We start from the raw sequence: 26169 nt of genomic DNA on the forward strand, positions 1-26169 counted from the left end.
GCCTCAATTTTAGGACTACGGCCATCTTGGATTTTTGGATCCGCACGTGACCACATTTGGACGAGTTATCGGCTAATGCCCACAGGCTCGGTTAGCAAATTGCAGACATGGACTGTGTGAATGCCTCACACAGACACACATTCTTGTAAATGAGTGCTCAGTGACACGCTAATAAAATACTAGAATTTCAATCACCATAACTGGGTTACACACTTATGATATTTGCTCTCTTATTGCCGAGGAGTTGCCACAGCTGATGGATCTGCATGTTTGATGACGTCTTTTATTCCACGCACAGTTGGTGTGGAGCACCCACAATTTCGTTGTATGTGCGGTGAAACTAAAAGGCTATTCTCTTCCATTCTAATTGAATATTTTAAGAAATCATCTTTCGTTCAGTTGTTGAAATATACAGACCAAAAGCTTTATTTGAACCTGGCTGCAAACATGTTTATTTCAGATCTAGAGTTGGACTTTTTTTTCAAAGCCTATCCTGTCAGCTCAGAATTGTGATCTGAACACACGTTTTGCTTTTCCAAGATGATCTTTACAGGTTCTGTTTGGTTATTTATTAACCATTTAAAGTGCTTTATTTATATTTATTACCATTATAATGGCGCTATGTCCAAGTAGCCCCACTGCAGTTACTGGTATTATTTCTGGGCAGACTGAGGTGTGACTGAACATGAAATCATTTACCATTCTCGACTCAGCTAGTGAGAACACGGCCTCATTTCTGTGAAGTGTCATCCCCAGGTCCAAAACTCACGAGATGCTGTCAGTGATTAAAAAGGTCATTTGGCAACTCTATCAGATGCTGGACTCTAGTGCTTAACCACACCACAACCTAGAAAACTATTAGAGTGATGCAATATTAGGGATGATGATAACAACTGCAATCTCCCTGCTCTCGTGGTCATTTGGCATCAAGTCATCAATCTGGTGTTAGAATAAAGGAAAAAACGGATTCATTAATTGTTAATTAATTCAGTTTTTTACGTTACAGTTGTTACATTTTCAGTTTCAGATTGCAGTGTGTCGCATATCAGTACGTTAATAGTCTCACTTTTCATTGATATCATGGCTGTTTAGCTTTCCTCCATCAGCTGACTTAATTTATGTGTCCCCTATGAAGTCGCTTCATGCACTGAGCCGTCCTTCACGCTGTGATTTAACCAGTGCATTCAGGCAAAGCTAGCTCTCTCTCTGGGTTAAATATATTGAAACGATGATGGGATACACTGGGTAAGCAAGTTGAGTCAATTCCAGTGTGTTGTGGACTGTGTCTCCATTTGTTCTTCGGTTTGTCAGATTTTTTTATTTGCCTGCCAGATGTTACGCGTACCACTGACATTTGCACAGTAGTGAAAAATGTTTGTGAAACCATGTTTATGTATTTGGCAGTCAGAAATTTCACCTGCTTCGCTCGGTCATGTCTGGCAGCCAAAGAATAAATAAAAAAGCAGGGTGCTGCTCAGAGAAATCACTATCTGCCAAGCTTTCAAAAATATGAAATATTAATTATTAATAAATTCATCTGGTTAAACTGTTTTTTTCTCAGCAACTCAGAGGAATGTTTTATTTGTGAAATATAAGTTATTAAAAACTACAAAAATCTTTACTGTAAATTAAGTGATGGCTCTCATTTCGTGCACATATAAAAATGGTTATCGTGGCAAATGTTAGTATGCATGTCAGTACAATATGTAGACATTCATGTTGTATCATTTAAGCAAGTGTTGTTTCAAAGAGATATACTATTCACTACACTGTGTGCTCACATCATTCTTGGAACAATGTTTCTGTCTATTTAACTGAAAAAAAATTGGAAAAGTGGAGAGAAACGTCGTTACATTGATCCGCAGTGCCTTTTATGACCTGCAGGTGGCTGCAGAGATTTACATTAACGTTTTTCATTACCCTGATAATCACAGCTTTGCCTCAAACGAAAAAATAACTTTATTGAGGATCCGTACTCCAGCTGTGTGATGTGAGTTCCTAAACACGGCTGCATAAACCTGCTCCAGCTTCAGATGTGTCACAGTTCATACTCGAGCAGCAGGTGACGTAGTGATAATTAATGTGCATTTTTCTTCCCTTTTTTTGTCCTTGTCTTTTCATCTAAACTTCAGCATATGAATAAGCATCTCGTAAGATATCCTATCTCAGATCTTAAGCCATAAAACTCCTGTTGTTTCCTAAGCCATGCCGAGTCTTCAGTTCGCTTCATCTCTTATTTTTTGTTGTTCCTCCAGCTCTGTAAAAGCAAAGAGTTTGTAAAGTAGTTTTTGGCAGTGCATCTCCTTACAAAGTATAAATAAATGGTGGCTGACTTCTTCCTGATCTACAAATGTATCCAGGCATTTTGCTGCAGTTATTGATTGGACCCATGAAAACAAACAGTGTCCTCACTAAATATTGCATAAATGTTAGCGAGAACTTGTAACAGCACATTCATAGGCCTGTTATTTTTGCATGTAGGATATTTTCCCTTTATTGGCTCTTGCTGGGTTTAATTCCTCTGCAGATTCCCCTCCTCTGTTCTCTTTTTCAGATTCCCACGCTCGTAGACTGATCATTAAGTGGTGGTTACTCTGGGAAATGATAAGAGAGCAGACTTATCACATGCAGACTGCTAAGACAGCAGAAAAGGCTAAAAATTCACTGGTGCTGCAAACCAGAGCAGATGATAGTTGAGCTAGATGGTAGAAAATGTCAAAGTACATTAACTAAAGCTATTTACCATGAAGTTTAGTCTCATCTATATTTCGGTCTTTCACATACACTGATTTTTATGTTAATGTGCATATAACTTGTGGTTGTGTTTTGCAGATTATAGTAAAAGGAGGATTTGGAGGAGTAGTGCTCGCTTTTGTCCACAGGGGTCAGTGTGGAGCTATGATTGGCGTATACCCTCTATGCAGTGAGGTAGAGGTGGGGGGAAATGCCACCACTGAGAATGAATTGCAGAACCACTAGGAATTATTTTACAGCTTAATGTAGCGGGATCTGGTGAAAACAGCTGCTACGCTGAGAAGTGCAATTGGGTTGTGGATTTAATCAAAGCAATTGACATTGGCGTAAAGTGACACTTTAATAATCAATTTTAATTCACCTCCGGCCTCTTTCATAGTCAGATTAGAGCTCAGGTCACTGGCAGTACAGTGCACATGGAGATGGGGGGGCGTCAGCCTCCAGCAGGGAGAATTCAGTGGGACACTAAAAGGTGCCCTCTGTCTTTGGTACTCCACCCAAGCTGCCTAATAGTGAGGTAGGGGATCATTTACCTGTTTTATACAGCCTGTTGTGTGTCTCTAGCTGTTCTGAAAGGTGGGATGTATTGGTATATAACTACAAAGACTGAGGAGAACTGCATTAAAGTTTAAACCCTTTCCAGCTCCTCTCCAATCAGTGCATAGCTGGCCAGTTGTTTAGTGAAATGGCCTTCTAACTGATCAGGAGCTGGGAATAAAAACTTGATGCAACACAAACAAGGAATGTTGCAGCATTTACATTAGACGCTTTTACTAAAGTCTAATTTAAATCAGAGAATGAAAAGGGGAGGTGTGGGTTCTGTCCAGATATTCCAGCTTCCTCCTACAGTCCGAAGACATTTTATGTCAATTGGTGAGACTAAACTGGCTGTAGGTGTGTGAATGTGGGCTTAAATAGTTGTCTGTCTCTCTGCATTAGACCTGACATAGGATGTGACCCACCTTTTGCTAACCCTAACCCTGTCCACAACCAAGAACTGGATGAGCAATTAAGAAAACAGATGAATGAATAGACATATAGGTGTAGATCACAGGAGCAGGAGGGGGGTGCAAAGGAAGTAGGCTTGTCCCAAAACATGACCATGTTTTTGATTTTTGTTTTTAAAAATAGTCATTATTCTGAAACTGAACCAGGGACAGATGGCTAGCTGCAAGCATGTACGGTATATTGCATAATTCATTAGCTGAAAAGCAGCAGCCAATCAAGAGCAGAGAGAAAACGTGGGTCAGGTGACACTGCAGGCATTTGGAAGTACAGGTGGGAGTAGCAATGCCTGTCTGGGAAAACCACAGAGCCACAGCACATTATTTCCTGCTTTGTGAGGCTCAGATAAGATGTTAAATATCTAGACTCTTCAGACTTTGGGTTATTATTGTTGTCATCTGTTCAGGCATCCCAGACTGAACACTGTCAACATCCACCGGATGACATTCTCAGAAAAGCTTTTGCAAGCAAGAAGAAGGTGGATATAACCCAGTAATCCTACTTACCATCCTATGAAGCTGCTTCACAGGGGAAAAGGGGCACAGCCAACACCCACGCAGCACTTCACATGTAGTATTCTGCTGTAACTGCACTCTTATCACCTCTGCCTGCCCCTCACACACAAACACAGACCCGTACATGTGCCTTTCAGTTAGCACACACTGGATGCAAGCAAGAATTTCTCACCTGTGCATACACAAACAGGTCCATTCACTTCTATAAAATCTGCACGTCTTTACTGTAAGTGTCCTTTGAGACTCTTTGGCATGCTACCCTCTTTACAGCTCTCCTCCTCGACCTGCATTTGATGGTCACTTTAACGGGCATCATCTAATATTTATTGAGCTGCTTCACTGAGGGCTTAATGCTGGCCAATGGCTGTGTGCTGTGGTTAACCTCCTGGAGTTTAGTGTAGAGTAATGGTTAAAGAGCATGAAGACTTCATCTCTCTGACATCTTTGAGGTTTTTCTCACACTGTGAGTTCACTGGCAAGCTGCTCTAGTTTCTCCTCTGGCTATGCTGCACGTCCCCCAAAGGATTATTGAGTAACAGTGTGCAACACTTTTTGTCAGTATGCAAACAGACCTTTCACCAAATTTAGCTAAAATAAGTCGCAGTGCGTGCTACTTTTTCTCTCGCCCTCCACTCGTTAAATAGCACAAATTCTTCTGTGCTGCACTGGGAGATCAAAGCCGCTACTGAGTCTGCTAAAATTCACACGCTCAACCCAGATTGCAATAAATGTTTGGCTTAAAAGTGGCAAAGTTATGCACTTCTTTTATGGGCCACATTTGTCTTTGCCCAGGGTGAATCTGGCTGCCTCAGCTCAGCCAGAGGTCCAACTTATAAAAGGCCAGATATGAGATGTGTTGTGACATTTGAGCCACATCTGGCTCATCCTACATCTGCTGGTGCAACAACTGTGCTGTAAGTGAATAAAATAGGCAAAATTAGTATGTCTCCTATCTGGGTAAAGACCCATTGTCAGAAAATGGCAATATAAGATGTACATGTAGTCCTTTAAATGCACCTTTATAGTAGGGCTGTGCACTATGGCAAAAATCTCATATCCCGATATAAGACATTTATCGTCCTGACAACAATATAAATCACAAAAATGTAACATTTTCTGTAAATTCAGTGAATCTCGGGCAACTTGACTTGTGTGAAGTTTTTCCAGCTGGGCGTCATGTACCTGGAGTCGAGTGTTTTAACCGATGCATGAAACTATACATTTAGACATAAGTTGTAACGGTCACCAGTTTCTTTCAAAGTTTGAGTCTAAGTTTTATTTTTTAGCGCCTGATGGCTCCTTTTTTTCTTCTCACTCTCTGCATACTCTTTCACTTGATTCAGTTTATTTTGAAAAGTCTCAACAGGATCTTGAGCTTTATTGTGAAAGGTTTATGTGGAAAACAAACAAGCGGACATCGGAGCCACGCGATGGTTTTACCGTCATTGTTGCTAAGGACAACACGTAAAAACAGGCTTGTCGTCCATAGTGTGGTTATTAGGGGTGGGTTTTTATAATCGATTTATCGATTAAAATCGATTCTGGCTTGGATAACGTGAAATCGATTCATTAAAATCTTGAATCGATTTTTTAATATAAATTTATTTTTCCCGAAATGCCAGAATCTCAGGTGAAACCTCACAAAATTTCAAGAACCACCAAACAGCTAAAACAGTAAATGAGAGCAGGAACACTGATTCTGCACAAAGACTTAAATACACAGCGGGACCCGCGGATCAGAATCAGTGAGATGTCACCTTTCTCACCGACGGCACGGACACAGTCGGGGCTGAAAGCCGACAGCTCGCAGATTCTGATCTGTCGGCAGGTCCGTGCTTTGTATTTACGCCCTTTTTGCACTGATTCTAAAGCTGTTAGTTTGATCTCTCTCCAAACAATATTGACCGAACCAGCAGCAAAAGAAGATCCAAACCAAACTTCACATAAACATCGCTGTGACACTTACACCTTTGATAAAGTCTTGCGTGTGTCAGCTTCCTTTTTATAGATACAAAAATATGTAAATGTACTGATCCGAATAATAATATTTCTGACTGTCAAAATTTCCCAGATTCAAATCGAATCGAATCGAATTGAATCGTGGATCGAATCGATTCTAGAAATCAGTGACGATACCCAGCCCTAGTGGTTATATTAAATATAAGAGAAAGAGAGAACTTTAAGAAATTAATATAGCCACTACAGTGACCATCAAAACCATGAAAAAATATTGCTGTAAACAGTTTATTTTATGACACCAGGAAACAAACGATAGCGTAAAATGAAACGATAGACGTTTTTATATCATCATCCGATATATATCGTTATATGGAACAGCCCTACTTTATAGGTCAAAAGTCCAAAACAAATCCATACAGACAACCTGACAAAGAGCAAGGAAAAGACAGCACGATTTATACTCTCACACAACCGAGACACAACCGAGACACACAATCACAGGGGAGGAAGTAATAATGAATACAAAGCACAAGAGAAAAGGGAGTACCAAAATTAAACAGGAAGTAACCAATGCAAAGGTTAGACACAGCAGGACTTTACGATAAGGCAATCACTGGGAACAACTAGTAAAGCATAGAGTCCTGTGAGATCGATGAATGGAATGAAAGTGCTTATCTGTTTTCTTTATATTTAATTTTAACAGGATGTGATCATTTGCCCTGAAAGCAGTGTAGATGAAATATTGCACATAACACCTTAGTTTATCATGTTTTGCCAGGAGGCCCACAACCAAAATGACAGCGCTCTAACCAAACACATTTGTTTTCTGTGTGTGTTGCATGTGCAGTGACAAAGGTCTCGTGTGCTTTTGTGTGTCAACTGCTTTCCTAATGGGCTGCCTAAGACACAGCAGCCCCGCTTTTGGTAATTGGATGTGACCTCACAACTTGACCGGGAACTGTAACTGTGCGCACATGCAATTTAACCCACACTCTGACCGCAGGGGATTTTACACCACTGGAATACAATTACAGCCCAATAACAAACAGCCACATAAGAGGGATTAGTGTTGGAACTGGCAACCTTCATCGGTCTACACGGTCATTACAGACAGACTCTGTTAACCTCAAGGCTGTAGCCTCCTGTATAGTTAGGTTAAGCATGCCGAAATTTAATTTGTTGATTTCAGGGCAGAGTTTTGGTTTCCAATCTAAGGCTCTTATTTGACTGAATTGCAGTAACGAGTAGGACAAAACTGCTAAAACAAGTACGCATTCTCTGAAACACAATGTCTGGAAATAAATAAAGGTTGAAGTTGAACTGTTAACTTGGTCTAAAAGATGGAGTGACTGCAAGTTTTTTAAGGTGGCTAAACCCAACTTGGGTATGCAATATGTGAGCAACGTGTTAAGCAAAATTCCTTTAATTTTGCAAAATCATTTATTACTGATTATTTACAGGGTCAGTAATAAAAGCTACTGCTTTTGGCCTCGACTTCGTATGCTCCGTTTAAATCTGTTTGGTAATTATGACATGAATTTTATAAAAATGTCTGATGGGATTAAATGAAATGATGACCATTTATATCCAAAAAGTTGCTCTGACATTATGAGTGTTCTGCGGAAACTCCTGCCACAGTTCTGACCATATTTCACATAGTACCCACCCTGAAATGGTTGTAGAGCTTTCCTGCTGCAGGCTTGAAGACGTGTGTAAAGCACGTAGAATTTGTAGCCTGTTTGCAGCAACATCCAAATTTGTTCTGTCAAAATCTGCTTTATTGACCAAGCATGAATAATAAAGTTTCTCTTATGAACCAGCGTGGATGCAATACAACTAAAACAACCAATAGATTGGTTGGCATGGGTATTCACTGCCAGGCAGTAATTCTATTTAAAGCAATGTCAGCTCATTCATCACTTTAAAAATAAAAACAAATGCATATTTGCTTCAGCTTCACCAAGCAGGAAAATTCATACGAGGCAGCAGAAAAGTGAGTGCAGATATATGGGATTATAAATATTTGGCTAAAACCAGGTGGTGTGTCCTTAAAAGTTAGTCAAAAATTAAATTTGAATAAACATATTTGTTCTTTATTTTAAGTTTTAAGAATAGTAATAATTAAAATTATGTCTGCATTTATTTATATTCATAAATTCCCACCATTCCTAATTCAGCTCGTTTTATGAGAGTGATCATTAAAGTTATTTTAGCTACATTTAGTTACATTTATATGTAGAAATAGTTCACCTTCATATTAAAGCTGTGGTTTCTTACACGCTTGTGTATTTTCTGTCTCAGTGTTGTGCAGAGTACTTCTCCTAAAGAAAGGTTTATAAATTAAAACTTTCAATGCTGCTTTAAATTAGTGTCTATTCTCTTTTTTTCCTCCCTTCTCTCCCCTCACACATCTTGTTTCTTTTTATTTCTCCCTTCAGTCAAAGAGGCCAGGAATCTGGTTCCCATGGACCCCAACGGTCTGTCAGACCCTTATGTGAAGCTTAAACTGATCCCGGATCCCCGCAGCGAGAGTAAACAGAAGACCAAGACCATAAAGTGCTGCCTCAACCCCACCTGGAACGAGACCTTTAAATTGTAAGGCTTTATCACGCCAAGTGTGAGGCTATCTTATATATTTATCAGCCTGTCTTTCCTGTGTCCCTTTATCTCTTTTTTGTCTTCTCCTCACTCGCTCAGTGCAATGAGTTGAGACCGCGTCGCATTATGCTCATCTTTCCAAGCATGTGTAACCGCTGGCGCTCAGTTAAAAACATCTGGCGCCTCATTTTTGTAAAACCTTGCTTTTGGGGTCGTTTGCCACAGTTGGCTCCAGTGACTTACTTAATAAGGCACATTGAATTTACTGTGGAAGTGCAGATGTTCACTCTGAAATGCTATCATTTCTATCAATGTGTCTAAAAGAAAGAAAAAAGTATGCACAGAAGAAAGATGGAAAGCTTTCCTGATACCTTATCAGAGGAATGATCCCAGGAATAAATGTGGAAGATGAAAAAGAATGAATTCAACACTGCTCCCGTGTGTCTTTAAAACTCAAACCTTTGACAATAACCACACCTACAGTTATCACTCTCAGCCATCAACTGTTGTTTGTCCTTCCTTCTCTCGCAGCCACCTGAAAGAATACGATAAGGACCGCCGTCTGTCAGTGGAGATGTGGGACTGGGACCTGACCAGCCGCAATGACTTCATGGGATCACTGTCCTTTGGCATCTCGGAGCTCCAGAAACAAGGGGTGGATGGATGGTGAGATGAAAAAAAGGAGGAATAGAAGAGGGTGTAGAGAGGCATGAGGCAGAGAAACTGTGGTGGTAGAGGAGGAGGAGGGAAAGGTGACCTTGTTCATTAATGCGCTGTAGGAGAAATACTTTAGTTAGAGCTCCTCTTTTTAGTCTGATTATACTCAGCGCCAGAGCAACTCTACCCCCATCTCTTTATCTCTGCTTCTTTATCTCCACCACCCTCCCTCCCTCCTTCCTGTACTTTCTATCTGTAGCCCAGTCTCTATATCCATCTTCCTCTCTTTTGTTTTTTGCTGACGCTGCCCTGTCAGGGTTTTTAATGAGATGCCAGGTTTTGAGGTGGAATGGTGGAGGTGGAAAGATGCCATTAAAAACCTGATGTTCAGAGTGAACCTGTGCAAGTTTTCCTCTATTCCGTCTTCGAGCAGCCCTCACACTCGCTGGCGAGAGGAGATACAGAGCGCGAGTAAAGCTAAAGCTCTGTGTGAGACTGTGGTATTTGAAATAATGCTAAAACATACTTGTGTCCTAATAATAGTTTGCAGATATGTACAGTGTGAACATTACTGTGCAGAAGTCTTGAGTCACCCCTGATTTATTTATTTTTTTATTATTCTGTATCCAAGGAGACACACTTTCTTCTGATTTCCTGAAGCTCTTCTAAGGTTTTTCATTGGACATTGGCTGGTTTTTCACCCACCTTCAGTCCAGTATTTTTCTTTATTGAACTACTTAATGCTGACCTAAGACTCATTAAAGCATAAAAAAGGCATAAAAAAGGCATTCATAATTAGCAAAGAGCCGTATAATAGCATCTTTAGGTGCTTTGTTACTAGCAGCCTGTCTCATAGGACAATTGTATTCCAATTTCTTTACTTGAAACTAAAAAAAGATGTCAAAGTTTGACACATAAAACAATATTTTTGCACCAACAGGGTGATTCCCAGAGTGCTATTAGCTGCAAACTTGGCACTCAGCACAGTGTGCAGTATGTCCCTAAAAAAATTTGAGGAAACTGGACAAGTAGAGGACAAAGGAAGAAGTAGCAGTCCTAAAAACTATCTACAACACATGACTATCAGCAGATGAAAGTTATGTCCTTAAGAAATAGGGAAAAAATCCAGCAGAGACCTGACGCAGAGATGCAGCCTAATCCGAAGCCTAATCGGAAATGTACTAACTCTGTTTTTGTCTTATATATACATTATTTCCACATGTGATTGCACATGTTTCAATAAATTTCCCATTTTCCTAAAAAAAATATAAAGAAATGAGGGGCAGCCTGAGACTTTAGCACAGCACTGTAAATGTACACATGTAAGAATATGAGTTCATTATAGGATTCAAAGTTTTGGTGATACCTTTTATATATTGTTGGCAGTCTGAAGGAGCTAGCACAAACTCCATCAGTATGCAAACATAGTCGCTGTCATTAATAAGTGTTTATTATGAGATAAGCAACCATGACCAGCTTGTTATCATGTGTTAATTTCGGTAACAGCTCCACCTTGCTGCTTAAAGGGCAGATTTTTGCTAGTAAGTGGAGTACAGAAACCAGAAAGGTAGCTCCTGATAAACAACAGTGTCGCTTCATATCTGTTTCCCATGTCATTTTTTAACATCGATTAAAATCTTGCACAAGTGGTTCAGAGAATAGGGAACAAGCCAGTTATATTATCTACTTATGCTTCATCACTGCCAAAACAGGAAAATGAAGAACGATTTTAACAAAAAATAACTGTGGCATGAGACATAACTGCTTGAAACACAGCTCAGATCTGACAGTCTAACTGGCTGAGGAGGCATATTTCCTAACAGCAAAGAAAGTAAAGAGCAGGGATCTGTTTCCCTGCATCTATAAAGGCCAAGCACAAATGATTTGCTATTTAAAAATGTGAAAACTATATAGTATTGATTTTGTGGGACGATAAGCGTCTCCACTGTGTTTTGAGCCCATCTCAGGCTTTGTTAAAATACCATGAAGGGGAATGAATTGGTAAATAATGGCCTGATTATTCTTTAGGCCCTTAAATTGGTGCAGTAACTGTCAGCAGCTTCAGTTAATGGCAGCAGTTAAACACCCCAATTGTATAAACTAATTGGGAATTGATTTGACTGGAAATATTCTCTCACTTTAGGTTTAAGCTGCTCTCCCAGGAAGAAGGCGAGTACTTCAATGTACCCGTCCCTCCGGAGGGGGAGGAGGGCAACGAGGAGCTACGGCAGAAATTTGAGGTGTGTGTGCATTAAAATCTTAAAAGTTGACGTACAGTGCAGGTGATTAAAGGGTTACCTGTGTGCGTGCGTGTGTGTGTGTGTGTGTGTGTGTGTGCATGTGTGTGAGGACTATGCATCTGTGTGTGTCTGAGTGAGGGCCACTCTGGGAGAGCTGTTAGCAGTTGGCAGGCACACTTATAGCACCATCCGGTCTGGCACACTGCAGGCCCAGTGTGTGCTTGTGTGCGTGCGTGTGCGCGTGTGTGTGTGTGAGTAACAGCTGACCAGTAGGCCCATTCATTTGGCAGTGTTGAGGATAACCACTTTGTTTTTTTTTCTCTCTCTCTTTTACTCGCCTCCTTCTGTCTTTGTGACACTCAGCCACAAACCTGAAAGACTTTTTGTGAATGTGTTAAAATAGTGATGTTAGTAGCAAATTTGCTTCTGTCACAGTTTAGGAAAATGTTCTTGCAGGGCATGTTAAAAAAAAGAAGATGAAAAATACACAGTTTGTTTGAAATACAGTCTTGTCCAAAGGTCTTTAACCCCACCCCCAATTTTTTCATGCATTAAATATTTTTTTTCAGGTCTGACGCTTCTATTGTTCTCAACTTGTACAGTTTCCTTAAATTTTTTAGAGACATGCTGCACACCATACTGAGATCCACTCATTTTTTTGATTCTAGCTAATCCTGATGGTGCAAAAATATTACTTTTTATGTCTGTGAAGCTGCATTACCATTGGCATGTTTTTTGGCAGGTTCAAGTGAAGAAATGGAAACAAATGATGTATGAGGGGGATAAAACTTTTAAGGTTTTGACCAACAAACGGTGAACTAAAAATGCAGGACACAGAATCAGAGTTTAGAAGGTTGATTGTGGAGGGAAGTGTAGAGTGGAAAGTTCCAGGCAAGTGGCGTGCCCCGGAGGTCTGTGGCTGAGCTGGCGGGGAGGAGAGAGGCAGGGTTTGCAAACCTGAGAGGTGAATTGCAGGCGAGTGGGTTTAGAGGGCAGCTGGCTGACACGCACAAGGAGAGATGAGTTCACAAGAGCTAGAAAACTGTTAATGGATCGGACCTTGCATGCGGAACGATTACAAAGAAGAGATTTTCCCTTCATTAGATAGTTTTGCTATAATCTTCTTGATTGTGCCTTTATTTTAACAATCACAAGTTCAATGTAAGTGCGCTGCAGTATTCTTTATGGCTAATTGTTTGAATGTTGGCTTCATAGGGAAGCTATTCCTGCCTTCTATCCTTCCTTTCTCTCAGCGTTCCTCCTCCCTGTCCTCATTCAGCTTCCCTCTCCCTCCTTGACTTATCTGTTTTGTCCGCTGTCACCTCTGCAGCCCGCCTTGTGATTTTCTTTCTTTTAATCTGTATTTCTTTCCCATGTCTCCTCAAGGTCACGCTCCTCAGACGTTTACTGAGACAAATTCTCGGGGGGGGGGCAGATGTCACACACGCACACACAGAAACATGCGCATCCACACAAGCTTGAATTCAACCTCTGGGGTGAAGCCTTCAGAGAGGTTGCAATGAGAAAGAAAGACACAGATGCCTCCATCTCATACCCATGATGAAACTCAGAATAAGATATGAAGGAGAAGGCGATTTGACTTTTACGATAAATTTGCTCTCATTTTCCTGTATGCTGATTACATTCGGTTTACAGTTCACTGTAAATGTGTGGGAAAAGCATCTAGAACAGCTTGTTGGAAGACAGCTGGGACTTCAGCGTCACCACTGATATTTGGGGGAGCAGTGTTTGCCTGGTGTCACGGACTGATATCAATTGATTTCAAAGGAGTTTCTGCAACACACATTGGTACCATGTGGTAACTGTAACTTTTAGAGTAGGAAAACCACATCACTAACAAGTGCTTTAAATGTATTTTAGGGGTGGAAATCAAGACGTAATAACACTTTATTTTACCGTGTCCGATACTTTGCCTTTTTGAGTTCCTTCTTCCTGTGTGAGATTGGTAAACGCTCTTCGGCACATGTTCTGATCTAATTTGGCACCACTATATTGATAATTGTGTCACCAGAGAAGGCAGTAAAATATATTGGTACATCAGTATTTTGTCCCAGCCTTATTGTACTCAGCCAGTACCCAAATCTACTTGTAATTAAGAGGGCACAGAGTTTTGGGGGGTGGGGTTTCAGTTCTGAGGACCTTTAATGACATCCTTCTGTTTGCATTCAGCATTTGTCTGGTGGTCTTTTATCATCTGCATGGCTTTAGCGTCAAACATAAGGCCTGCGTGCCAGAATCAGCCTGACAAAGACCCCAATCTGGCCCGCTGGCAGGCTTTGGAAAATGTAAAGGAGGGCATAGATTTTGGTCTTTTAACTGTAGTTTTAAATCTCATGGACATTGACAGTACAGCAAAGTAATTCAGTTATAGATTTACACACATTCTTCCAATCTAAGCTCAAAGAGTCATGCTGACAGATTTCTTTCATTTACTACAGCAGCATTTCTTTACCATGTAGAAAACCTGAGACATAATGTTACAATTGCTCTTCTTTGTCTTACATTAAGGTCTCTCATTGATTGAATGCGTAGTTAAACCTTTTACACTGACAGAAATTGGAGTTTCACCAGTTCGGCCCACATAAGATCAAAGTGGGCTGTATGTAGCCCGCTGTATAAAACGAGTTAGACATTCCTGCTTTAGACAGAGTTAGTGCGAGAGAGCGGCATTACTCTGCAGGCTTTGCCTTCAGCATGCTCCGCTGCTCGCAAACACCTTGACTGTTCCCGCTTGTTTGTGTGTCTGTGTGTGTTTGCGTGACAACAGATGGAGACAGATAGAGGCTTTTATCCATTGATGAGCTGAGAACTGTATGGCGTGCACCACACGCAGTGCAGGGAGCCGCAGAGCAGTGGCAGTGAGGAAATTACTGCAGCGGCACAGGACAAAAAGTGCAGAGACCGTCAGTGTGGATCATCAGTTTAAGATAAGATTGGAAAAAGATTAGATGTGCTCTGCCTGTACCTCTGTTTCTGAGCGAGGAGGCATGTATTAATTAAGATTAATATACTAAGAGCATTTTAAAACTGAAGCGCGGCTTAACAAAGTAGAGAATACGATTAAAATTCTTACAAGGGAGATAAGACGAGAGGGAATGACAAGGTCGAGACAGAGAGATGGTTAGAAATGAAGAGCGAGCAGAGGACTGACAGCTGCTGATACACACGAATAAATGGAAAGTTAGAGACAAAGGCCAAATCTATAAAGATGAAGGTGAAAATGAAACAGAATAAATGATAAACGAAACACAACGAGGAAGATTTCTGTCTTTCAACACATTTTGATTGTTTCACAGTAAAATTTAAAGGCATGGAGTTATGTTTACGTCTGGGGCTTCAGTATCTTAAAGTCAGTAATTATTTGTGTGCGCTTAGTGGTTTTTATATAAACTGAAAAAAAAAGATAAAAAACGATCTTTCTGGTTTTTGCCAGTAAAGGTTGCAAATGCAAACACAAACAAATATCATACTTTACACATGAGCACTATGTAGAAGTCTTTTTGCCACACTGTGTTTTAATTTTGCAGTCAGACAAAGGAAAACAGTGGTACATGTCACTGAAACCGTAAATGCTTTACTTAGTCCCTAAGGACCCCAAAGCACTTTACATTCAGTGATGGCAAGCTGGGGCGCACTGACAGAGGTGAGGCTGCCGGACACTGGCGCCACCGGGCCCTCTGACCACCACCAGTAGGCAACGGGTGAAGTGTCTTGCCCAAGGACACAACGAGCCGGGGCTCGAACCGGCAACCTTCCGATTACAAGACGAACTGCCAACTCTTGAGCCACGATCGCCCCGTAAAACCGTGACACGATCACAATTACTGTGAGTGCGTGCAATGAACTCACAATCTTTGTTGCACCAAGACAGCAATAAAATGACAATAAGCTGGCAACAAGAGTCAGTCTGCTACCAGTTGTGACTGAATGGGGTCAATTTAGCAATTACATGCAATCTGTTCATGATAATACAGAGATTAAATGTGATAAATCAGGGAAAATCTCAAATATATTCACATTACCTCCTTCATTCAGAGGAAATTTCACCAAGCATAGTTATCAGAAAGAGGGAAAACGTGACCCCAAGGAGCAGACTCACAGAAATGGAGGACATTGAAAGGGATTTTATTTACAGTGAATCAACAAATTAAAGTTAGTGAGGCACGACTGGTGCAGATTTAGTGGGATGATCTAAAAGAGGGAAAAAACTGAGTTAGAAATAAAGGAGCTGCTGTAACTAAATTAAACAAAGGGAAAAGCAAATGGTGCTTACTCGTCACACTGTTGTGCAAGAGGGAACAGAGGGGTTACCAAGAGAGGCCAAGATGGGGAGACGAGATTGCAGGCAGGCAGGTGAGTGGGGAAGCCAGGTGGGTTACTCCAGGAAGCTTAAGGTTTGTAATTCTTCCAAATATGGTTTCATGGGTCTGGAGAAAGTAAGACTAAACTAAAGTAGCACAGGAAAAACAGGTTTATAACTTGAAGCAAAGGAATAGGAGAAACACTAGAGATCCTAAAGGTTACCATAAAGGCTGCAATAATGATCTGGCAAAGAACTGCCGCTCCGTTGCCGCCCTGATAAGGGAGATCAGACACAACTATGTGAGGCAAACCATCCCCAGCCTGTCCAGACTCACAATGGTCAGTCTCAGGGCGTTAGGGCGTTTTCACACCTACAGTTCGTTTACTCTGGATTGAATCAGTTGATGAGTTTGTGAACTTGTAGCTTTTCCCCATGGTTTGTTTTCTTTTTGCAGTGAGAAAAATCCAAGTGAACTCTAAGCAAACCAAAATGCGTCACCACTTACTAGATGAGAATATTCAGTCTGCTTATTGGCCAGCTGTGTCTGGGCCGGGAGCAACAAAAGTAAATACAGGAAGAAGGTTCTGTGTTCTGGAATACTACAAGCATGAACATGGAGAATGTTCATTCCACAGCTAGTTGCTAGCTCATACAGACGTTTGGACATCTATACTACCTCCTACATCCCAGAGTACAGAGCATGCATGGCTCCAGGAAGTTATTAGCTCAGACTTGAAACGTACACCCGGTAGTTGGTTTGGATCGAGGTCAGATCACATTCACACCATAGATAAACTGCATTAAAGTTCATTTGGAACCAAACCATCTAAAAGGTCTCAGTGCGGTCGTTTTGGTCCACACCCAAGTGCGATTACCGTGTTCACACCTGCACAAGTGAAACACACCAAGGGGGAAAACAAACCAGATATCAATTTAAACAGAGTAAACACTGCAGGTATAAAAACATCTTCAGAGTCGGACCTAATTGTTTGGTGACCTGGGGTTGAGGGTGTCGCATGTTCTGAGCGACCGGTAACTTGTTATAGTGAATGCAAAAAGCATTCTATGCAATCACCAGGAAGCCACGACAGCCTGGAAGTTTCCAGAAAACTAGAGCTACTGTGACTGGTCCATATTATGTAATTACGGTTTTAAATCATATAAACCATTAAGAGCAGATCTTTAATTCTCAGTTGTTAGGTCTTATAGTCATGCTTACTAATCTGTCTCTGATTTGATCTTTGTTTATGGCAATTATGCAAGTGTTTTCAAAATTACTAATAGTATTCATTAACATTAAAATGCTACAAAAAGCACTTCTTAATTAAGTCCAGATGGCTCAATAACACCAACATCCTCATCCTGACATTTTAAAAAAATATTAGCTCACTATGAAATCCTGGATTTCGGGTGCCAATTTGTTTTGCCTAATTTCTCCTTTATTTTCTCTCACCCCCATCTAGAGGGCTAAAATTGGTCCGGGGAAGAACACAGAAGGGAAGTCAGCCAACGCCGCATCCCGGTTCGACTCCAATGGCAACCAAGACCGCATGAAGTTGTCTGACTTTAACTTCCTCATGGTGCTGGGCAAGGGCAGCTTTGGCAAGGTAAGACGTGATGTTTAAGTGTGTGTGTGTGTGTGTGTTACTGTTTTTGATATTTAACACCATCGACTTGGTGGGGATGCCAGATGGAAATTAGCCTGCATGGCTAAATCTGGCACATTTGTATTATATACCCTTCTGCCAATTAATATTTTCACTTTTTAAATAAAGTAAACAAAAAATAAACATTTTCTATGGGATACAAGGTACAGTCAAAAAGAACAGCGGCCTCACCCTTAAAATCCAAAAATCAGCACAATCATAGCTTAACAACTTGCTATACAGTGGGGGAAAAAAGTATTTAGTCAGCCACCGATTGTGCAAGTTCCCCCACCTAAAATGATGACAGAGGTCAGTAATTTGCACCAGAGGTACACTTCAACTGTGAGAGACAGAATGTGAAAAAAAAATCCATGAATTCACATGGTAGGATTTGTAAAGAATTTATTCGTAAATTAGGGTGGAAAATAAGTATTTGGTCACCTCAAACAAGGAAAATCTCTGGCTCTCACAGACCTGTAACGTCTTCTGTAAGAAGCTTTTCTGTCCCCCACTCGTTACCTGTATGAATGGCACCTGTTTGAACTCATCATCTGTATAAAAGACACCTGTCCACAGCCTCAAACAGTCAGACTCCAAACTCTGCCATGGCCAAGACCAAAGAGCTTTCGAAGGACACCAGGAAAAGTATTGTAGACCTGCACCAGACTGGGAAGAGTGAATCTACAATAGGCAAGCAGCTTGGTGTGAAAAAATCAACTGTGGGAGCAATCATCAGAAAATGGAAGACATACAAGACCACTGATAATCTCCCTCGATCTGGGGCTCCACGCAAGATCTCATCCCGTGGGGTCAAAATGATCATGAGAACGGTGAGCAAAGATCCCAGAACCACACGGGGGGACCTGGTGAATGACCTGCAGAGAGCTGGGACCAAAGTAACAAAGGTCACCATCAGTAACACACTACAACGGCAGGGAATCAAATCCCGCAGTGCCAGACGTGTTCCGCTGCTGAAGCCAGTGCATGTCCAGGCCCGTCTGAAGTTTGCCAGAGAGCACATGGATGATACAGCAGAGGATTGGGAGAATGTCATGTGGTCAGATGAAACCAAAGTAGAACTTTTTGGTGTAAACTCAACTCGTCGTGTTTGGAGGAAGAAGAATACTGAGTTGCATCCCAAGAACACCATACCTACTGTGAAGCATGGGGGTGGAAACATCATGCTATGGGGCTGTTTTTCTGCCAAGGGGACAGGACGACTGATCCGTGTTAAGGACAGAATGAATGGGGCCATGTATCATGAGATTTTGAGCCAAAACCACCTTCCATCAGTGAGAACTTTGAAGATGAAACGAGGCTGGGTCTTCCAACATGACAATGATCCAAAACACACCGCCCGGGCAACAAAGGAGTGGCTCCGTAAGAAGCATTTGAAAGTCCTGGAGTGGCCTAGCCAGTCTCCAGACCTCAACCCCATAGAAAATCTGTGGCGGGAGTTGAAAGTCCGTGTTGCTCGGCGACAGCCCCAAAACATCACTGCTCTCGAGAAGATCTGCATGGAGGAATGGGCCAAAATACCAGCTACTGTGTGTGCAAACCTGGAAAAGACCTATAGTAAACGTTTGACCTCTGTTATTGCCAACAAAGGTTATGTTACAAAGTATTGAGTTGTATTTTTATTATTGACCAAATACTTATTTTCCACCCTGATTTACGAATAAATTCTTTACAAATCCTACCATGTGGATTCATGGATTGTTTTTTCACATTCTGTCTCTCACAGTTGAAGTGTACCTCTGGTGCAAATTACTGACCTCTGTCATCATTTTAAGTGGGGGAACTTGCACAATCGGTGGCTGACTAAATACTTTTTTGCCCCACTGTATATTATGCTCCCTGTGACTTTGGCCTCTTAATTTACATGTAGTTTAAGTCGATATATGAGCCAGCTATCATGGACACAGAAAACCTTGTTTTTTCTATAACTTGTGTGCTATAGCGAATATATCTGGGAGGCTCTTGTTTGTCTGTGTGTTTGTTTGTTTGAGCATCAGAGCTTTGCTGTATAACTGCAAACAGAGCTTACAGCAAAGGAAAGAAAACATGGCCAAAAAGAGGAGATGGAGACAGAGGGAATCAAAGGTGATGAAGCACGAGTAGGGCGAGGTGGATGAAGAGAAAGAGGTGAGGAAGATGATGCGACAAACAGGTAGGCGATGGAAGAAGAGAGGCGAGAGATGTGAGGCATCGCGACAAGGTTGACGTGAATAAAATGAGCGAGAGGTAAAAACGTTGGACTGAATGAAAAGCGGGAAAAGGCGGGGGGCGGGGGGGGATGTTAGAGTGATGTGAATGAATGAAAATCAAGGCAAGAAACAGAAAGAATGGGAAGATGCTGTGAAAGCCAGACAGAGGGGTAGAGCAGCAGGGTGGAGGGAGGCCGAAAGTGACATAAAGAGCACGAAAGAGAGAGAGAGAGACCATTGTCTGAGTATCAGACTTGTATGCCGGCTGCCTGTTTCCATGGTAACAAGCATTTAAAGCTACACTGATGCGTCATTGTAATGGAGCCTGAGTTGAAGCGCGATCATTACTGGAATACCCAACTCACACAAACGCAGACTGCTGAAGCATGCAGAGATGCACAGCTTCAGCAGAAGACAAAGTGTACACACACACACAAGCAAACACACACATGTTGGAAAGCACATTCCTGCAAATGTAAATCCAACAGTCATTTTAGTCTGTGCTATGCAGACGCACACACGCACCAGAACATTTTGTGAGACGAGTCGCTCACATGACGTGTGTGTCACTTTAAAGGTTCCTGAGTGTGTGTGGGAGGCTGGTAGGACCTGCTGCCACACAACCGGAGTAACACAATACTGCTGCAAACACTTCTCTGTGATTATAGGACACATGTGCAGTCAAGAGGGCACGCTTCATTTTGGCCTGCCTCATCATTCTTTATACGCATGCATCGCGGCGTAATAAGAGCTGGAGTTGCACAGACACACAAAAATAACTTCAAGTTTACAGCTGCTGCTTCCCAAAGGCAGTTGGTGTCTCATTTTCATACGGCGCCACAGCAAAAACAGGCATTGCTGTGCAGAATAATGAATTTTAGCAAATTTAATGATAGCCAAAAGTAAAAATTGTCATTACTGTAAGGTCAAGGGTGTCAAACATGAGGCCCAGGGACCAGAATCAGCCCAGCAAGGACTCCAATTCGGCCCACTATACAGCTTCAGAATAATGAAGGAGGGCATAACGCTTTTTTGGACATTTATCGTATAGTTTCATTGGTTCGGTCCACTCAAGATCCAAGTGTGCTGCAAATGGTCCACAACATAAAATACATTAAGGACTTATATTCTGAGAGTTTGTAGCCTTCTTTTTTTGAAAACACTGTAGAATAGACAGTAAGGCGTGAAGATACCACAGGGGGGACTGACACAGTTCCCCGGGTGGGCTCCCTGCAGTAGCCTTTGAGCATACGGGTGAGGAATTGTGTTAGGATACATGAATGTTCCCTTTAGTTTTTTGGTGGGACACTGTAACACAATACCAGCAATAACACTTCAGCTGAGAGATGCATGTATTTTTAATCGCTGTAAAATCATTTTTGTGTTGCCAACATCCTTGCCTGGATTTGTGGCAATGGCTACAGTGTTGAATTATCCCTGGAAGCACAACATCAGGAATTATTTAAAAAAAAAACATCTCTGCACTTTCCATACTTTGCGCAGCCATCCAGTGGGCCTGGTTTGGAAGCTCTAATAGGCCACAAACCTCATGCTTGACAATCCTCTAGACCAGCTAAGACTGTGTGGTAGTGGGCTATTACACAACAAATTAGTTCTTGGTTACAGTTTCCCCCCTTTCTCCTCACAGAAGACACTGCAGCCTGAGATTTGCTGTACACAGAAGAATAATTATTGGAGTAATGAACAAACTGATGGTATTTAAAAAGAAATGTTCTTCAAGCCCACCACACAAACACTGTAACTAAAGCCACTGCAGACATGATCCAAATGCAAAAGGAAGTCTTAAAAGTTTTCATTTAGGTTTTCTTGGAACACTCAATGCCTCAGTGGAAACAACAGCTGCGTATACTATATATAATAAATGACCGTTTTTAATGATACACACAGCCCACTGTGATGCAGCACAGTGCAGATTCTTGCAGGGCAGCATTCATTTTGCCTGGATAAATTCACTGTGCAAGGTCAGCAGAGAAAACACAGCGGCATCATTTACGACACATGACAGCTAATATCCTCGAGACGGCTTTCTGGCAAACGACCCTGAAAAACTTCCCAGGGTGCAAACAGTGACACACATGCTGCAACCGGTCTATGAGTGGATCAGACACCAAACATCCTTGTGGTCAAGCACAATAACTGGGAAGGTGAAAAAACAAGGATAATAAATGCAGAAGTTAAAATGTGTAATCGATGGTGGTGTAATGATGCCAAAAAGATCATGTTGTTACTGTCTGACCTGTGCGTTTTATGTCTTTCTCCTGTGCTGGTCTTGTCCTTGTGGTTGTATAAAATGAACTTTGGGCCAGATGGTGTCCTTCCTCTCTGTTTCAACTCTATAAAGTTTGTATTTACATAAAGTCACGCTGCCACCATATGCACACACGCACACACTCAGTTGTGTTCAACAAAGTATACTACCAGCTGAAGTTTTTAAAACTGGCAGCTGTATAACCAAAAACGCATATTAATACCCTGATACGTGCTCACGCACACACCCGTCTACATATATAACTGCGTCTCTTTGTCCATATGTGCTGCACTCCCCACAGAATACCGAACCCAGTAACCTCTCTGCATTATCATACCTGAATATTTATAAGACATAAACAGCAAAGTTGCTAAGTTTCTCATCTCAGAGGGGGAAAGCGGGAATAAGAGGTCACTCTTATTGCTCCATTCTTAAAGAATTTAGAGAGAATAACGAGTGTGACATCAATGTGTTTGCACCGCGAAGCTGATGCTCATTTCCTGCCTCTAAATAATGAGTAAGAAGAAGTAATTTTTTTTTATTTCTTACGTCTTTGTGGTATATGTTTCTATTTGCAGACATACAGCCTGTAGAGATCAAGCTTGTGTTCTTTCTCACGGCTGTGTCTGTTAGCCTCAGAGGAATGGTCAAGTGGAATTTTGGTGACTAGGTTCGCCCTGTGGTTTGTGCAAATTAAAATCGAATGTTTAATAATAGATATAAATGCACAATACAACTGAATGAAAAACAACTTCTTGAGGTCACAGAAGTCATTTGGCCTTATGGGAACTACACATGGCAAACACCGCAGCCTTTCCACAGCATTCTAAAATGTAAGTTGGTGCCTTTGCCCTTATTCCAAGCAAGAAATCATTGAAATATCTTCACTACTAAGCAGAGATGGGCAGCAATGCGTTACAAGTAACACATTACTGTAATCTGATTAATTCTTAAGGTAATGAGTAAAGTAATTATTGCAAAAAAGTAATTAGATTACTCTTACTTTTCCGCAACCACGCTGTGTTACTGCGTTACTTAATCGTGATTTTTGTTTGCGAGAGTGTCTCATGACAATGACGTACGAGCGTGTGACGCCCGTGGCAGCAACAGACGTGTGCAGATCAACAATGGATCATATGGAGTGCAGGAGATAGTACGACCATGCAGCATTTAAAGCGTGGAAGTACTGACATTGCTTTGAGTTTGAGTCCCTAAAAAGTGACAAAAACATTAGCATCCGTTGTACAGTCTGCGTGGAAAGAAAACTTCTTTTTACAGCGAAAAATTAAACTTCAAATCTGAGCAAGCACCTAGCACGCTTCCACGGGAATGTGAAATTCACAGAGCGAACCTCAGATCCCCCAACTGACATACCGCTGCGGCACCAGGCAAACCTCCGCGTGCTCCACTCTTGCTAAACAGGTGAAAACAGATTTAAGAGCAACAGGATTTAGTGCTGCTGAATCTTTGGTTTTATTTATTTTTTGCTGTGTTTTACTTGCATCTATTTGAAAGACACAAAAAAACTATTTTTATGCTGGAATATGCAGAAAATAGGTTTGAATGTTAAGTAATAAATAACTAAGTAATAAAGTAACTAATTACTTTTGGAAAATAAGTAATCAGTAAAGTATTGGGATTACTTTCTTGGAGAAGTAATCAGTAATTAGTAATGAATTACTGTTTTCAAGTGACCACCACTGCTACTAAGTCACAGTGACTTTCTGGAAAAAAAACAGACAAGTGTGAAAAATGAAGCACAACCTTATTGCTTCCATAGGAATGAGGGGGTAACATTAGCCAAATTATTAGCTGATTATTAGCACGTGGAAAGATAGAAGCAGAGGCTTTAGCAGTTTGCTGCTCTGTAGCATTCAGGTGTCTGTTAACACAATGCCACAATCTTCCCAGGAGTGAACGTCCCAGCAAATTCAGTTCAAGGTCAGGGTCAGAGAAACTACCGACAGATTGTGCAGACCTCAGTTAGCATGTTAAATGTAAAAGCTCATGACAGTACAGAAACAAAACTGAAGGAACCACAAGAGTTCTTCCACAATATGCTTTGAAAAGAGGAGAACGAAGCTGTTTGGCAACAAACAAACACAGTATATGGGCACAAACGCCTCATACCAGCTGTCAAGCACGGTGGTGGAGGGGTGATGATTTGGGGTTGTTTTACAGCCACAGGACCGGTGCATCTTACAGTCATTGAGTCGACTAGAGTCACATGTAGTAGTACATTAATATGCCTCTAGGTTAAAATTCAACATATAAGGAACAGTTAATTTTGTAGCTGTGTGGTTAGATAGGCTGAAACACACCAACTCTCTGCATTTCTCAAACTATCTCAATGTTACCTTAAACATGAATGCTGCACACACACCCTCAACAGGCTCCTGTAAATCCTTTCTTTCTTTGAAGGTTGAATTTAATTGAACTTTTGCTCTGGTCACAAGTCTGTGTGAACCTTTCATGACACCTGGTCCGCATTTGGCAACCACATAAAAGTAATCACAATTCAGGGTGTGTTTATTTTCATTTATGTGCATCTCATAAGTGGATTACAAGAAGCTGTCATCCTTGAATTCCCAATAAAAAGTCAAACTTGAGTGCTGCCAGGCAGTTTCTGAGTTCGCCCATGTGTCCCTCACAACACCCTGCCCTTCTTAAAATTTATTTAACCTTTTTTTCTGTTTTTTAATCCCAGTCTCTTCACCTATCAACCTTCCTTTATCTACAGTTTCCCCACACTGTGAACCATATGATCCAGGAAATGTGAAATAAGCCCTTTTTACTTTGATTTTTGTCTTCTTTGTCTTTTTTTCTCTCCTTTGCTTCATCCTTACTGTTCATGAAGGGCAAAAGGAAGTCGAACAGTATAAAAATCTTTGAGAAACTCTGACTAATATTAAAGTTATCACAAGAAGAACCACTGGCTAAGCGCTTTCTCCCCTTGCAGGGAGATTGCTGCAGCAGCTTTTAGGTTTTGCGTCCTCTAACGGCATCATTATGTTTAATACTTGTAAGAGTGGCGAGTTTCGAATTCATTATATAATTAATGTTTGTTAAAGCCTTGCTAGCCATCCAGCAGGGGTTATTGAACACAGATTTTGTGGCTTACAGAACAGGCCATTAAAAAATGTCTCGATTACGATTAATTTTTGTTATCTCGCACAAATTGTACCCATGTAATGTATGTGATGTATAAAAATGGCTTTGAGTGACTCTGTAAGAGGCTTCACATCATCCCATTTTCCTCTTTCTCTCCTTTCTTATTCCCCTGGTTATTTCGCCTCCATTGGCGTCTTGAAAAGTGATGAATCGGTTTCTCTTTGTCTTTTTTCTCTTTATTTCTTACTTTGACTGTCTAACCCAAAACAGTCAGAGAAGCTTTCCTTCATCGCTCTGATCCTTTATCCCCGTCCTTCACAATACCTCCCCTGTTTCTCCTGTTTCTCCTTTTCTCTCTCTGTTTCTTTCCCTTCTTTGTTGGTACAGAGCCATGACAGCAGCTGTGAGCCTTAAAGATTTTGAATATTGATGAATTCATCTTCTCGCATTTCCCACATGTTCTTTGTTCGCCCTCTCTCTAAGGTGATGCTGGCAGAGCGCAAAGGAACCGAGGACTTGTACGCTGTAAAGATCCTGAAGAAGGACGTCGTGATCCAAGATGATGACGTAGAGTGCACCATGGTGGAGAAGAGAGTGCTAGCTTTATCTGGAAAGCCCCCGTTCTTAACACAGCTGCACTCTACCTTCCAGACTATGGTGAGTGGGCCGACATGTTCCCACCGAATATATCTCACTGAGATATATTCATTTTATTTTATACAAACTTAAAAGCTGCCCTGTTTTAACTTGTCACTCCTTAAATTTAATTGGCACTTTCAGAATATACTGTCATGTTCACCATCATGGATCTCAAACAAGTAATAGACATTAATACCAATGCTGAAGCTAACACTTTTTTAGGTACACCTTGTTTTCACCTTGAG

The 26169-nt window shown here is 41.2% G+C and overlaps 1 protein-coding gene across 2 annotated transcripts in view; it reads left to right on the top strand.

Annotated features, from left to right (window-relative positions):
• Positions 1–26169, top strand: part of prkcbb (protein kinase C, beta b) — a 108891-nt gene that overhangs the window by 41294 nt on the left and 41428 nt on the right. For both annotated transcript variants that reach the window (XM_082531635.1, XM_082531634.1), the window contains exons 6-10: positions 8672–8828; positions 9363–9497; positions 11632–11728; positions 17516–17659; positions 25769–25942. In XM_082531635.1, the coding sequence (XP_082387761.1) occupies positions 8672–8828; positions 9363–9497; positions 11632–11728; positions 17516–17659; positions 25769–25942 (707 nt within the window). The remainder of the gene's footprint in view (positions 1–8671; positions 8829–9362; positions 9498–11631; positions 11729–17515; positions 17660–25768; positions 25943–26169) is intronic.

This window comes from Aulonocara stuartgranti (assembly GCF_965226115.1).
Source record: "Aulonocara stuartgranti genome assembly, chromosome: 4".
Taxonomy (NCBI): domain Eukaryota; kingdom Metazoa; phylum Chordata; class Actinopteri; order Cichliformes; family Cichlidae; genus Aulonocara; species Aulonocara stuartgranti.